General features: G+C 51.5%; 1 protein-coding gene across 4 annotated transcripts; it reads right to left on the bottom strand.

Annotated features, from left to right (window-relative positions):
- Nucleotides 1-4872: 4872 nt before the first annotated feature.
- Nucleotides 4873-15309, bottom strand: LOC310903783 (flavin-containing monooxygenase 3-like). 4 transcript variants are annotated; one of them, XM_083847702.1, is made up of 10 exons: nucleotides 15099-15309; nucleotides 11291-11367; nucleotides 11053-11190; nucleotides 9006-9194; nucleotides 8544-8706; nucleotides 7536-7678; nucleotides 7257-7456; nucleotides 6785-7143; nucleotides 6295-6367; nucleotides 4873-5384 (listed from the first exon to the last, which is right to left on the bottom strand). In XM_083847702.1, exons 1-10 carry the CDS (start codon nucleotides 15292-15294, stop codon nucleotides 5045-5047), a joined length of 1878 nt encoding a protein of 625 aa, XP_083703828.1. In that variant the 5' UTR covers nucleotides 15295-15309; the 3' UTR covers nucleotides 4873-5044. The 4 variants fall into 4 exon arrangements, with proteins under 4 accessions (XP_083703828.1, XP_083703827.1, XP_083703830.1 ...); XM_083847701.1 differs by having other exon boundaries at nucleotides 11053-11208; XM_083847704.1 differs by lacking the exon at nucleotides 15099-15309 and adding an exon at nucleotides 14867-14927.
- Between the last annotated feature and the right edge of the window lie 373 nt (nucleotides 15310-15682).

The raw sequence follows: 15682 nt of genomic DNA on the forward strand, positions 1-15682 counted from the left end.
CTTGCTAAAATATCAACGGAAAACATAGCACCCATCCATCCATCTCCCAGGGGTGAATTATCATGGAGAAGAAGGGTGCGAGGGTGGCTTTGGATGCAGCTTCACCTGCAGCTACTCAATATACTTAGGGGTGACTTGGAAGGAAAGTATGAAATGCCTGCAGATGAGTACAGATGGATGTGGAGGTCATGCCGAGACTGTTGGTGAAGGACTGTGCCTTTAGGAAAACCAAGGTTTAAAAAGAAACTGGGGGGTTCTGCCCAGGCTGCACCCCCCAGCCGTCCCACCAGACTCCCAGATTTACAAGATCTTGCAGCTGCAGATGTGCTTGCACACACTTGGCAAGAAGAAGTAGGGAATCCAGAGAGGAAAACATTCTGTTCTTCACGTGCCCCCAGTTCCCTGGGCTTCCCAGCCAGCATCCCAGCTGCTTGCAGTCAGCAGGACGCCAGTGGCCATCACTGTATGGGCTCTGCATGCTAGAAAGAGAGGGCAGGGAAAAAACAAACCCATCCAGTTTAGCCCAAATAGGTCGGAAGGAGTAGAGCAGGATCTTGTCCTCTCCTTCTCTACAAAACCCTGGCACTGTTTTCATCATCTCTGCTTAAAATAACAGCTTAAGTCAAGGATGGGCAAATCTACAGATAAGCAAGTCTGAGCACAGCCCACTTGGCTGTTTTCTAGGCTCGTGCCACCAGCTTTTGGAGTACATTGGGGGAAGAGGAACAAAGAGTTTCTTGTTAAGGCAGCCTTTTCTTGTCCACAAACCTTTCTGGAGGCTCCAGAAAATGGGTCCGCGCTTCCCTTCTGCTCCCCTTATTCAGAGGTTTGAGGGAATCCCACGTCTGTAGGAAGATGGCACTTAGCCTGCCCTCAAGGGACCTGAAGTGCCTCCCATGACTGAGCAGAAGGCTTAAATCCCATTCCTTCATTGTCCGTGGCAGTGAGGTTGCTGCATCCCACGAGGATACATGGGGGGAGAGGAGGCTGCTGGTGTCAACGTGCATTTTCCCCAGTTTCTTAGAGCCTGGATTTTGACCCTGAAAAAAATTGCTTATGCATCGAAGCACATGGGATGCCCCCAAGGTCAAAAGGGGATTTTCCTGCTAAAAAATAAAATAAATGTTATCAAGTGGCAGAGGCCGTTCTCCTGATTCCTTTACAGTTCCCAGCATAGAGAGGACACTAAAGCGAGCAGCAACAAGCACCAGCAGGACATTTATGTTTCTTTTGATCAGAACTAGGTACATTCAGTTTCTTGAACTCTCACAAGAGACATCACGGTGAAGAACACTCAAAGAATGTGCCAGGACAGGCACGGGCTGTAACAGGTAGTGTGGGAAGGAGTTTGCTAATCAGGCAAGGAGGCCCTGTGAGAAGGGCACGAGTGTTTTACTCCAGCATACTTGGCCAAACTTGACCTGATTTAATAAGTCACGTACCTTCCATGTGTGTAGCCTGTGGACTTTGTCAAGGAGAAGCCGTTGCCCTTGTTAAGCCTGCTGCCTCCCATGGCGCTGATGAAGGCAGAAGAGGAGCAGCTCTTAGCATCTTGTTTTGGAGGTTTTAAGATTTACAATTAAGAGTTTCCACTGACAACTTAAAAAAAATCTTCACAAGACCATGTCTAATGGATGCACACACACGCCCTTTCTTGCCATGGCCTTGTACCATAACACAAAGCAGATAAACACGTGTAAGCTCCCAAATAGCACCCAAAGAACCCGCAGCTCCAGGAAGGGCTCTGGACCCTCCTCCAGCCTCCTGAATCAACCCTCAGCATTCAGGGCTCTGTCTCCATCATTTCAGGAATAACAAAACATCTACTGAAGGAATTGCTGGAGTAAACAGGGCTTACATTTAAATATAACGCTTGTTTAAAAAAAAAAAAAAAACCAACCATAAGGAAGAGCTGCCTGGAAAGCAGGTGGTTAAGACTTGCAGACCCCAACCAGAAGGCTCCATCCTACCACCACCTTGGTATTCAAGGGTTTTTAAGAATTCAGTCAACTCAGTGGGTCCCCTCCTGTAAATATTTTCCCCCTTCCTCCCGAGCTGGGTGTTTAAATGCTTTCAATTCCTGCAGCCGCTCCAAGAGCATCTCAAGGGGAGGTGTGCTGGTGTTTGACATTCCTGACCGTCAGCACAGGGACATGGCAGCAATCCTCCTCCTGGCAGGGACATGCTCTGGCACCACCTCAGGCCCCACCTAGGAGCTCTGTTTGTGCATTCCTTTGCAGAAATATGCTTTTTACAAGGACAAAACCCCCAGCAGTAAGCAATAAGCCCATCTCAGACCTCTCAAGTTCCCTGCTGAGCGCAGGCAGCACAGGCACTGGCAGCCTCACTAACTCACATCAAGTGAGGGATCTTCTCTCATCTCCAAGAGCTTCAGCAGACCACAGGACCATCTGACCTACCTTCTCCTCCAGAGCAGCTCCTTTCCTCCTTGTCTCCTTGTTTCCCTCACCTGTTTTGAAAACCCCCAGTGATGAAGACTCCAGCATCTCCCACAGACCCTCATGTTTGCCTTCAGAGTAGCCACCAACTTTTCTCTTACCCCCACAGCAGAGCCAAGCTGCCCCCTAACAGCACTTGGAGATATTTGAAGAGATTACACAGCATCACCTCTGCCTATCTCTAAGGCATCTTCCTTAAATTGGTACAGGAGCTCCTTTCTTGGCTTGCTAATTGGTCTAAGAAGGTGCTGAGCACTCACAGGTGGTCCTGGTGATTTTGGGGCTGCTCAGCACTGTTGTAGCCTAGCCCCACTTCTCCTGCGGAGTGTCTTGACCCAGATCACACCCAGGACAGGTGAATCCTCACACCGGCCACCACACATCTGCCATTTCTAAAGCAACACTGTCTCTCCAGCGCTTTCTCACCGCACTCCAGGCCTTGTCCTTCCTTGCTGGAGGGCTCCCATGGCTTTGCTCAGATTGCAAAATAGGTGAAGTTGCACAACACACACACACAAAAAAAAACACACAACATCAACAAAAACAAAACCTTTATGCAGACTTCCAAGGCATAACTTCATCTCACCAACATGTCAAAGGGGAGAAGCACCAACCCCACAGCAGGAGACACCAAAGCTGTTATTGTGTCCCAAAAAGCTCTGATCCAGGCAAAAGTGAGACAGGCTGAACCAGCTGGACTTCAGACCCAGCTGGGCACAGGCTTTTATCTATTTGCTATCAGCAAGCCCAAGCAGAGAGTAAATCATGGGCCGGTTAGGACTGGAGCCAAGACTCATCTCCGGTCCCCCCAGGGATCAGCTACCCTGTGCTCAGAAGCACCTGCAGAGTGTTCATGATGAAACTAACAATCCTTCTCCTTTTGGGTCACCCAGCCTACGTTCAGACGTTTAATTCCAGGCTTTGCCTTTGAGGAAGGTTTTGTGCCTATGGAGATGTGAAAAACCACCTCTCACTTTCTATTTACTACAACGAGGAAAAAAGAAAGGGCTTCCTAAAATTCATGCATGAACTGCAATTTTTAGTTTTAATGCCCATAGCTATTAGTTTAAACATTTTGCTCTAAATACTGAAGTTAGTGGCTAATGCATTTCCTACACCAAGCCTGAGGCATGGCTCAGCTTTCGGCTTGGAAAAAAAAAAAGTAATATAATTCATGATAGCAAATGAACAGTAAAAATATTTTTTCCTCTTATCTGAAACAGCCTGTGGCCTGAAGTGGGACCGGCATTGCTCTGCAGGACACATAACTGGCATTTGGGTGTGCTGATAATCACCTTTGTGTCTTTTTTTCCCCTGGAGACATTTCGGAAGATCACAGCATTGCGAAACAGAGCAGCAGCTCCTGTGGTGCCCTCAGGGCCCACAAGGCACCAGCAGGACCAGCTGCACAGCCAGCACCATCTCCTCAGCTCCTATGGGGTTCTTGCTCTCCTTGGCCTCTGGGGAGAGCCCCACTAATGTATCCAGCCCCAGATCCCCCAGACCAGCCAGCCAGATGGTCTTCCTTCTGAATTCCTTGGGGGTCTTGGAAATATTGGCCCCTGAACTTCGTAATATCTGCAAGGAGAAGAGAAGGAAAGAGCCCTCAGAGCACCTTGGGGTGCAGCCTGAGATTGCAGGCTGCTGAGACCCAGGCTTTGAGGGTTGTGACAGAGCTGGTTGTATCTGTTGGGACGGGAGGCACAGCCTGGGCTGAGCCCGGCGCGCCTCTTCACTGCATGCGTCAGGACCACCGCCTTCACGAGCTGCCCGTGCCAAAGCTCAGCTGATTCATGAGAAACACATCTGTCCTTCCTAAAAATGAGCTATGATATTGCTGAGGCAGCAGAAATGGGAGCTGCTGTCTGCTAAATATCGCATGGCCACAGCAGTGGGGGTGCTGGGCTACACAGCCCCTGCTGCACCTGTCCCCTGGGGAAGCTCACACTCTGCAGCAAAGCCAGGTGCTGTTCTAGGAGCCAGTGGGCTGTTTGAGCTAGGGGGCTTTATCCAATCTTTTACACCAAAATATTCTTTCCTCTTGACATTTTCATCTGAGTTGCTCCCCCACCTTTGGGAATCTTTCCCTGTTGGTGAAAAAGATGGAGATTCTTCTTTACTTGCTATGGAAATGACTGCCCAAAAGGGCCAATTCAGACAGGCTTGTTTTGCCCAGAGCACAAGCTTTATACCAAAACGCCTCTTGAACAAGCAAACATGTTGTCTCTGTCTTTCCACTAGAGAAAGACTGTACAAAGAGAGAGTTAAAGACACTGCATCACACTTTGAACACATTTAGGGGGATAAAATAACCAGCATTACTTACTGGGACCAGCATTTATACTCTTTCATAGCTACTGAAAAAAAAAGTTGAGAACGCTCCCAAATTCATCAGGCACAGAGGCTGCACCAATTTACCAAAGCTTTTTTTTTTATTATTTTTTATTTTTTTAACTTTTAAAGGAAACTCTTGATGAATTATCTGGGTAACGAGCCAAGCAGCACACATTTCCCTGGGTGGCCAGCAGGAGAAAGCATCCCATGCACAAACCCCACTTGGTGCGCCCACATCGCTGCCTGCTCCCCTAGAAGTAGAGTGCAGTGAAGAGGAGGAGGAGCAGGAGGAAGAGCACCCCCAGCATGGCCGGGATGGGGAAGATGCTGGGGGCATCAGGGGCTATGCGTGTCCTCGTGGGCCGCAGCATCCTGTCCCACTGGGTGAGGATGGCTCTCCTGGCCCCGCTCCACTGCCCGGGCCCCGTCAGCCGAAACTGGTAGGGGCTGCAGGGCCCGAAGAAGACCTCCAGGGCCAGCCGCGGGTCTGTCACCAGGAGCTTGAGCATGTTGGGCTTCGCGCCGATGGCTGAGGCCAGCTCGTCCATGTAGGTGATATAATCGGTCTGCAGCGTGGTACTGCTCCCATACCTTTGGGGGAGAGGGAAAGAGGGGCTGCTTTAGCTTTTCCCCTGTTATTATTATTAATTTTAATATGACATCTTCTGTCCTTGCTGCACTGGGGGACACTGTGGCAGCAGCCAGGATGGGCAGGGAGCAAACCCTCCTGAAAGTCAGGCAAATTCAATGCAGGTTCAAAATGGTTTGGCAGGGAACAGACAACCCTCTGCTCCACAGCCACCATCTTCCATAATATCAAGGCAACAGACAGGGATTTTGCTCCCCCACAGAGCCCTGAGAAGGGGGACAAAAGCAGAATCTGTCCACCAAAAACAGGGAGCGGTGCTGGCTGGGGCACGGCCACGCACCATGTGCGTCGCTGCCGCTGCTGGTGAAGGGATCTGGCTCTCACCTCAGTGCTGTGCTTTGGAACTTCCTGACACGCAATTGTTTCTAAAAACAGCAGAAAACATTGCTTGGGCCAGACTCAGCTTTGACTATGTTCATATTTGTACTGCGTTGCTTCACTATAATATGCGATATGCTAAGAAATGGGAATACAAGGCATTTCCATGTAATATACGAAACAAAAAACATCACGGAAGAATGAGGAAGATGTTCTGGTTTTGCTGGGGCCTCACTGCGTGTATCAGTGAGAAAAGCTATTTCAGACTGATAATGCTCAGTGATGGCAAACCAGCATTTCCAGACAGGAAATTTTGCCATCACAAGTTTTCCACCCAAACTTGCCCAATTCAGGCCTTCCTGGGGTGGGTGGAAAACTGTGAACCAACACCAGCAAGCTGGCTGGGGCTTCCTGTGGGTTCACTCATCTGGGACATGAAGGAGGCATTTCAGAAGAGCCTCCTGGCAAGCAGCTGCCTTCCCCTTGCCCTTTTCTCCTCCTCCCCGGGCAGGGAGTCCCACAAGCTGCACCTACCACTGGAGCTTCTTCCCCATCTTCTCATCTATGTCGTCCATCATCTTGCTGACGGGTGGGAGGGTGCACAGACCTGGGGAGAATAGAAATAGCATTAGCAAAGGGAGGTGATGCCCGGAGATCCTTCCTAAAGCAGGTAGGGTCAGTAGGGATCAGCTGAGTCCTTGGGTGCTTCTCTTCCCTTTGGAATCAAGATCTGGGCTTTGGTCGTACTTGGGCATTGGAGATGTGACAAAATTTGCCACCCTGTCCCTTAGGGTGTGTGGTGATACTCAAGTAGCTGCTCTGCCACAGGGACCTCATTGCAATCTGCAGCAGGATGAAAAGTCACCCATTGCCACGTTGTGAGGTGCCATGGTATTTCTGGCCAAATCTTTGTTCTTCAGCTCTCAGGCACTGCCCTCATTTTTGGTTTTAATCTGTACATCACCGCTGGGAAATGCGAGTTCCCATTAGGGGAAAACAGGCCTTACTTAGCCCATGCACCTACCCTGGAACACCTTGATTGTCCAGCGGCACTGGAGGTCTGCTGTCGGGATGGTGGACGCAAAGGACTGGACCAGCCCAATGACTGCCATGGTTGGCTTCTCCAGATGAGGGGGGAGGATGCCCTTGTAGAGGGTGACCTCGTTGTTCCTGCTCTTGATGATGGAATCATCCTCCATGAAAGGGTAGGAATAAGTGTAACCCGTGGCAAAGACAACCACATCCACATCATCCTGCACAGTCCCATCTTGGAACAAGACGGATGTTTCTCTGAATTCCTTCACGTCTGGCTTGATCAACACCACGCCACAGGCGATGCGGCTCAGGAGGTCGTCGTTGAACACCGGCTCCTTGCGGCATGTTCTGCAAGGGAAAAGCCCAAGGAGGCTCCTGCTGCTGGCCCTGGCAGGCATGGCCCAGCCCCATCTGGGACCGGCACCTCTGGTGGCTTTGGGAACGGATGGCCTCACGCTTACCTGTTCACCGGCATGAGGCCAAAGTTCTCGTGCTTTATGAGCTGGTTCATGCCCCTCACATACAGCCAGTCACTGACCGCCTTGGGGAGGATGCTGCCCAGCCATGTCCGAAAGCGGGTGACGATCACCATGTCCCAGGGGTAGCCGTGGTCCCAGACGCGGCTCAACACCCAGGACCCGCTTCGTGAGCTCAGGTAAACCTGAGGGGCAGCCAGGCAGGGGTGAGGCAACCCCGTGATGGCCACCAGCCCTGACCAGCCCTGGTGCAGGTCCCTGTACCTGTGAAGCCACGGTGCTGAGCTCCACAGCGATGTCACAGCCAGAGTTGCCCAAGCCGACCACCAGCACCTTCTTCCCTCTAAACTTCTCTGGCTCCTTGTACTCCCGGCTGTGGAAGTAGCAGCCTTTAAACTTCTCTATCCCTGGGGGGGCAGGAAGACAGAAAGGAATGTAATTCCTTTGGAAAAAGAGCATCTGGGCTGGCCCAGGCATCTCCCATTCCTGCAGGTGGTGCTGGAGCATCTGTCTGAACATTGCTCACAGGAGCAGGTATCACTGGCACGCGGAGGGATGCTGCAAGCCTGTAACAGGACAGGGTTTTGTCTCTACATTCGTTCAGAGTTTAAATAGAGAGGAGCCTGAGTGTGCAAGAATAGGACACCTTGGTGTGGTATTTGTGTACCCCAAAAGCTACAAGTACAGCCCCAACATCGTGCTGAGACACCAAAACAGCCAATGCCATCCCCTCGGTATGCCCTCACATCAGTAAGTGACAGGGAAGCAACTTTCATTTCTAAACCAGAAGGTGACAAAGGATCTGAGGAGAGTTCTGACCAGCTTGTACCCCAGGTCCTCACCTCCTCCAAACAGACCCCCAGCACCAACTATTCCTCGCTACAGAGAATTTTTCTCAATGATGTGCCTGTAAACAGAGGTATGGTAAAATGTGCACAGCTATTTGTATTAGAAACCATGGAAAAGTGCAAAAAGAAGCATTTTATGAAACCCTTTAGTGAAGAATCTTCTATTAAAGGGAACATTCTGAAATAATTTTTCCAGGAAAGACTAGCATCACCTCCAAAGTGTCCCTGCCTTGTCACAGTTTGGATACTGAGTCTTTTTTCTTAAAATCAGGTTTTGATTTCTTGAAGAGAGCCCACCCCCAAAAACACTCCGGAGGAAGACAATCTTAGTGTTGAAAAGGCAATTTTGCAGGGAAGAAACACTTGAACAGAAGGTGTGTGCCTGTCTGCGAGATGGTGGATGAATTGCATACATGCAGCTTACCTGGGAAGTGGTCGAGGGGGAGGTTTGGGTAGATGTGATGCCCAGAGCAAATCATCACAGCATCAAAAACAGCCGCCTCTTCCTTCCCATCTCTCTGCGTAACCACCTCCCACTGCCCCGTAGCACGAAAGTCAGGGCGCTTCCTTATCTTGGTGACCAGGGTCTTAAAGGAAAGAAAGACAGAAAGAGGTTTGGGAATTCAGTGCCCCAGGGGACCCTGCTGCAGCCAGGTGGGTGTTGTTGCCCCCAGGCGCAAGGTTATAGGGCGATTATTTTGGATGGAGAAATCCCATCCCCATTTTGCACTCATTCGTGCTGAAAGATTTTCCAGCTGGTTATCTGACCCCACCCAACAAAAAGCTGGTGAGACCCGCTTGCGCAAAACCCACATTTTTTTTTTCCCCAGGATGTTTTCCCCCAGGATTTTCCCTGAGGCACCGTGATGACCTCCATCCCGCCCACCTTGAAGTGGATGTGCCGCAGCAGGTCGAAATGCCGGGCATAGTCACAGATGTACTGCTGGAGCCGGGTGTTGTGCATGTAGTTGGGGTGGTCGTCAGGGAAGGGGAAGTCGGGGTAGCACATCATCTCCTTGCACGAGTTGGTGAAGACGGTGCGGTAGATGCTTGCTCTGCCTTCCTCCACATGCTCCTGGAGGGGTACATGAGTAGAGGGCTGTGGTTAGAGGGGATGAAGGGACATGTGCTGCCCCAGGGGGTGTCCTCCGCTCCTCAAAGCCCAGATCTCCAGCTCTGGGTGAGCAGCACAGCTCGGGGAGCCAGCCATGGGCACCCTGGAAAGTCACAAGCCATGTGTAGGGAACACTAAGCCAACCTGGAGATGATTTTATCCAGGACTTCTAGGAGAATCTCAGAGCTTTGGAGGCCTGAACCAGGATGTTTGGCTCTCAGAGTGAGGGAGGTTTTCCCCTGCTATCCCCTTCCTGCCTGGCTAAGTAAGCCCCAGCCCCGTTCTTCAGCTCAACCTCACCCACCAAACCCAGAACCGAGGGCGCTGAGCACCCCAGAGGGTCTGCAGCCCTTTGCTTACCTTCCTCGTTTGCTCGCAGGCTTTGTGGGCTCATCCCAAAGAGCCATGCACAGTACGTCCCCATAATAACCTCAGATTCCCCTTTTTAGCATAATTTCTTCTGCATTTACCTCACAGAAACATCATTTATGATGTTTTCTGTACTTAACCTTGGCCACACGCAGCTGCTGTTTTAAAGCTGAAGCATCTCTTCTTATAAACATCACTCGCAGAGCTCAAAGTGATTTTTCTCTCTGCTTGGCTGGAGCACACAGGGACTATCGCAGGCTTATTGCTCTACTGCTCAATTAACAAAATCCAGGCACCATGCGTGGCAAAGATAAATACTTTGTCTGTGAAACTGCCCTAAATCTGCTCTCCAAGCTTCTGGTCCAACAGGCCAAGAGCTTGTGACAGAGTAGGGGTCAGATCCCTGCCAAAACCGCAGATTCCCACATGTACAAGATTGCACAGTGCTCTTGTTCGGACGCCACAGGATTCAAAGCTGCTATTCTAATGCTAATGGCATTTCTGGCTGGGATTTATGCCCCTCAGGACAAGGCGCTGCCCAGGTCGTACCAGGGGATGGACACACACCTGCAGAGGGGACAAATTTTGGGCTTCACCACCTCTCTGTGGATTCACCCACCTGGGAGGAAGAACCCAGCAGATGTGCAATGTTTTCCACTTCCTTAACAAGCCAAAGGGGTAATACATAAAGCAACATTTCACTCATGCAAAACTGTCACAAAATTGACTTTTTTCAGTTAAAAGTGGCTAAAAAAGCACCTGAAGAATGCTGAAGAAAACTGAAGAACAGAAAGTTATTTACATTAAATAAATAAATAAATAAATAAATAAAACCCACAACTGTTTTATTTTAATCTTGTCAAATTAAGAGTCTCTCTGAGGGTTTTGGTTTGCCAACTTTCCTCAGAACGAGCAAGCAGATCAATGATTTGCTGAACCTGCTCAGTCCAGTGATTTTCCGTCCCCAAAACATTCTGGGTTAAAATTTAAACCAACTCTTGCAGATACCATCACCGCCAGGCTGGGGCCAGAGAGACACCCCAAAGCCATCAAGTGCAGTAACCAAATCACCCCCTAAGAGCATAGACATGTCCTAAAGGGCCAGGTAGGAGGGCTTGCCTCAACCCAGCCATTTAGGAGCTGGTTACACCTGCGTTTAGGAGCCAGGGAAAGAAGCAGCTCAGGGGAGAGGGTGCAGGACTGGGTCTAGCATCCCTCCTGAGGTCCAGAAAGCATCCAGAGGTCAGGCGTGACAGCTACAGGCTTTGTGCTTTGAGCCGAGTCAAACATTTTGCATCACCCAGAACAAACTCTGTCCTCAACGCCTCCCCCCTTCACCTCCCCCATGCTTTAACCTGCTCAGCTCCTTTCCCTGAGCTGCTCCTGAAGCCACCATCCCCACCCCAAACCCTAACTGACCGCAAGGCCACACGGCCCGAGCCTCTCTCACCGTGTAGCGCCACAGCCCGCCGATGTCCTCGCTCCTCTCGAAGCAGGTGGGCTCCAGCCCCTCTTCCAGGCAGCACTTGATGGCCGCCAGCCCGCTGACGCCCGCGCCGACCACGGCCACGCGCCGCACCATGGTGTCCTGTGGTGGGGAGAGCAGCTGTCACGGCGTGGGGCCGCCCGCCTCCACCCTGCCCTGCTCCCTACGAGTCCTGTGAGGTTTTCCATCCATCCTCGCTTACCTGTGCAGCCCTCAGGGAGGTGAGAGCCGTGAGCTGAGGCTGTGGGAGAAGAGGAGCTGGGGCGCAGGAGGAGGTTCCTGCAAAGAGCAAAGCTTTTATACAGCGCTGCTGGGGAGGCAGGGCCAGAGCCCGGCCTCTCTTTGGACGAGAGCAACTCGCGCTGCATGGACTTTAGCAACCCCCAGCTGTAACTTGAGGAGGAGCTGTGGGCTCAGAGCTCTGAAATTAGGAAATAAAGCCCTGGATTGAAATGGTTTCCAAGATAGAGGTCGCCAGGCGGCTGCTCCCAGTATCTCCAAAGGCACCTCTGCAAAGCGGCACGGCGACGCCCGAGTGGTTGAGAGCAGCCGATGGAAACGGGGGCCTCTCGCCCACAGGGCCACCGAGGAGACTGTCTGGGGAGGCTCATCCTCAGCCAGTGAAGAACTGGAGAAATAAGTAGTCCATTAACAATGTGTGGGCAGAGTAGATCTGGAGAAATAAGTAGTCCATTAATAATGTGTGGGCAGAGTAGAGGCGACTGTAGGAGCAGCAGACCATCAGGGAAAGCTGTGGTTTATATCCTGCCTTCTCCCCTCGCCGCCATGGTCTCCACACACGTTGCCAGAGCCAAGCAGTTCCCAGCCACGTCACACAACGGTCCAGGTTCCCCAAGCACGGGACTTTCTGCAAGTAACTCACTGTCTGGGTTTGTTTTCTCTAAGTTCGTATGGATTTTCTCTGGACCACATTTCCACGTTGCCTCAAATCCCCAGTTCTAATAAACAGGGCAAATGTGCCTCTGAGGACATCTGTGGGAAAGGACAAAACACAGGCAAGCGTGGAGAAGTGTGCTTGCAAGCCCAAATCCAGCTCCGCACTCTGCAGCGATGCTTAATTCATTGTGTGAGCCCATCCATCAAGTCCTGGCCTCCGGAGGGAGAACAGCTCAGCTGGTGAGTGCACGTGCTGGGAAGTCCGCGGGCTGCTGCTGCCGGAGCCTCCAAAGCTGTCGAAGCTGGACACTTAATTCATCCTAAATTGACTTCAAATGAAATAGAATGGAGAATGCCAGAAAAATGATTGAGCAACCGAACAGAAGAAGAAATTGCTCATTTTTCCACTATCTAGCAAATTGGTTCGGGTTTCCAAAAGAGCAGTTTTGGAGTCACGATTAAGTGGACTTAATGCAAATAAGCTGCCAAGCTGGTCTCATGGATTCCCAGCCCGGAGAAGAGGTGGATCTCTGTGACTCCTGCAGGACTCAACCTGGAGGAGGAGGACTTCTGCCCATGAAAACATTTGTTAGAAAATGACACACAGAGGACGACAGTGCCTGCTCCGTGCCCTGGCACAGGGACAGGAGGCATCAGCCTACGGCAGAGGGAGGGGAACAAAGGTGCCCTCCTTCTCAGCTCATCATTTCCCAGCTGCTCTTTTCCTCAAAAATAAAAGATCTTGGATGTTTTGCTCCATTTTTCCTCTCTAGAACGGGAAAACACAAAGGGATGGAAAAAGCTTCAGGTGTGGAAAGGCAGAGAAAGAGAGAGAAGTTAGGATGTGCAATAGTCTGCAAAAAATATAGTTTTAAAAAATTAACATTTCTAATGGCACCAAAGTACCTCTGCCCAACAGCTGCAGACTCCTGTTGGACTTTTTATCACGCACCACAGGAAAGAAGCAGCAGAAGGCAGCTCTCAGTCTCCAGAAGAGCAATAACAGGGTAAAAGCGGTCCCACCTACAAAATCCTCCTTTTCCAGCCCAAAGCTTTCTTTCACCAGCAGTGTGCTGCTGAGGTCGGAGGTGGCTTTGAGCACAACGCTACAGCTCCTACGGAGGGGACATCTCACAGGGACACAGCTCGCAGCCCGCTTTGCCTTTGTGCAAAAAGCTGGACCCACAGAGAGGGGAACATCGTCTGAAGGACAGGTCACGAAGGGCAGGATGCCCACAGGGAGCACAGCCCCCCGAGCTGCGGACAGGCTCCCGGTGCTGCTCGAGACGAACAAAATTTCCCCAAGGCACTGAAGCCTCACCGGGTCCCGGGGGCCAGCAGCCATCCCCCTTTGAAGCACAACTCCATTGTTCACCCATCTTTGAAGTGCCAAATGGGAAACATCCCGCAGGCTGGCGGGGCCCTGCACACCAGGGACAATAAATCAGCAGCTGTAGGGCAGGAGCTAGGAGCGCCCACCTCCCTTCTGCTCCGCACTAACTGCAGCCGAGCGCTTTCCAGGCAGATCCCTCATTTGTCTCGAGTGTGGTTAAAGATACATTTTTCATTTCCTTTTCTGCACCCCTCCCCATTTTTGTTTGCAGGCAAAATCCTTCCAGGAAAGGGCTGCAAGAGGATTCCCATCGGATTTGGGCTGATGGATGGAGCAAACCAAAGCATCTCTGCTGTTCTTAACCCTCTTCGGTCAGCTCTGAGCTGGGGCAGCTCCTCTTCAGAAGCCCCAGGTTCTTTCATCTCTGCTACAAGTGCAACCAAAACCATTCCAGACAGGGCTAACCCCCCAAAAAAAGCCCAAGAAATCCTTATTAGGTGTAGCAACTGCAATAGGAAAAATCTGTCTTGAAGACATCTCTTGATGGTAAAAGCTCTCCTCTAAACGCCACCACTACCACCCAGTCCTGGTGCTGGCTGTCCTGTAGACCTCCAGTCCATCTCCTTGCCTTCTCCAGGAGGAGAAACCCCAGGAGAAGCTGCAGTGGCCTCACTGTCTCTCACACGTGGAGTCCCACCTCCACTGCAGCTCCTGCAGGCTGCCCAGCTCAGGGCCATGGTGTAGGTGCTCAGAGGCACCTGGCTCCGGGAAATTACACAGGATTGCCCTTTTCTTGTGCAATCACCTGGCATAAATGGGCTCGAGTGTTTACCTGGCTCCTGCACCGCTCTAAGCCTTACACAACCTGGCTGGAGGAGTGAAGGTCCCCAAGGACATGCGCATCCAATGCCTTTGCTAACCACGGGGGTAATGCCCTGCTCGCACCGGTGACACGCAGGGGACTGCCACTGCTGCAGATCTGCAGTGGCCTGAGGCACCATGGACATGGACAAGCCATGGGGTTTACTCCCACATGTGGGATTCATCCCAAGTATTACTGCTTCCTTATGGATGTGCTCAAGAAGTCCCCTTCCTCCTGGCTGTGTCCCCTATCCCTGCTCTGCCTGGGCTTCACCAGAGACCTCTCCAGGGCTGTCCTCCATCACATCCGTACCAGCCTTGCTTGAAGCACCAAGGTGAGTCCCAGGATGGGACTGTAAGATTTGAGCCATTCTGCTTGCCCCCAGCTTCACTTTTTGCAGAAGGCTCAGGCCAGGGAGGAACAAACCCATCCCTCACACAGGCAACCAGACACCAGAGGCTCAAGTCTCAGCAGAAAACTGCTCCAGGGTGCTTTGTGATCACACCTTCCTGAAACAGGCTTGGTGGACCTATCAGGCACATAATTCCTGCTAACAAACCCTTTGTTCCCTTTTGTCCTCGGGAGATGCATACCTGAGCAGAAGGCATCTGGTTTAACCCCCCTGGAGCAGGAAGGCAGTGACCAGCCCCACAGGAAAAAAAAAACAAACAGGCTCTTGCCCTCACCTCTCCTGCCCCAGCAGCATGGACAAGCTGAGCTGCAAGTTGCCATCCATGGGTTGAGCCACAGCATTTTGCTTCAGTGCCTTGGAGAAGGGCAAGGGTCTCCTCCTCGCTGCTTCAGTGGAGAAGGCTCTCAGTGGGATGAAGCCCAAAAAAAGCTGCTCCCCAGCAGCAAGGAATCCCATTGCCTCATTATGGTTTTTGGGCTGCTAATTGCCAGTTTCAAGAAACCCACCCCAAGAAGACAATATTCCTCTTTCCTCTCTGAAGGACAGCTCCAGCCCTGAGGATGTATCCAGGGGATGGTCTCTGGGTGCAGCAGCCCATGTCCACAGCACTAAGCAGGGGATTTTTCCTGGATCCTCCTCCCTGAGCACAAATTTGTTCCAAGAGTCATTCACAAAGGATGCCACAAACCCTCCTGGAGGCATCCAGCTTGCAGCAGCCCATCAGTGTGGTGGGAAGAAGATCAGAGGGGTGCTGAGACAGAGACCCCAGGGGCTTTCTCCTTTTCTGGAGGGCTTGGGGTGTGCTTTGGGATCACTTCCCAGTTCCTCCCTCCCTAGGGAGGGACGGAGTCCACTAGGATTGCTGGGAGGACACAGCCTTGCCCACTCAAAGGGTTCAAGGATCACACAGCTGGCACGACATTAAAAAAACCTCCAGAACTGAGAAATTTGGGGTCACTAGGACACTTCAGACCTCATTTTCTGGAGCTGCTCCACATTTCCCATGGTTCGTTGCCTTCCTCTCCCCAGGGACATGCAATGGGAACAAGTTTCTTCCCCTGGGGTCTCACCAGCATCAAGCACCACCAGG

This window comes from Anser anser (assembly GCF_964211835.1).
Source record: "Anser anser genome assembly, chromosome: 8".
Classification (NCBI taxonomy): domain Eukaryota; kingdom Metazoa; phylum Chordata; class Aves; order Anseriformes; family Anatidae; genus Anser; species Anser anser.

Bases quoted from the DNA above. Each gene is read 5' to 3' on its own strand.
- LOC310903783 (XM_083847701.1), bottom strand. From the start codon at position 15,294: ATGCCTCCAGGAGGGTTTGTGGCATCCTTTGTGAATGACTCTTGGAAC. The intron at 7,457-7,535 runs GTACAGGGACCT...GCTGCCCCTCAG, and splicing joins TCAGCACCGTGGCTTCACAG to GTTTACCTGAGCTCACGAAG. The intron at 5,385-6,294 runs GTAGGTGCAGCT...TCTCCCCCAAAG, and splicing joins ATGGGGAAGAAGCTCCAGTG to GTATGGGAGCAGTACCACGC.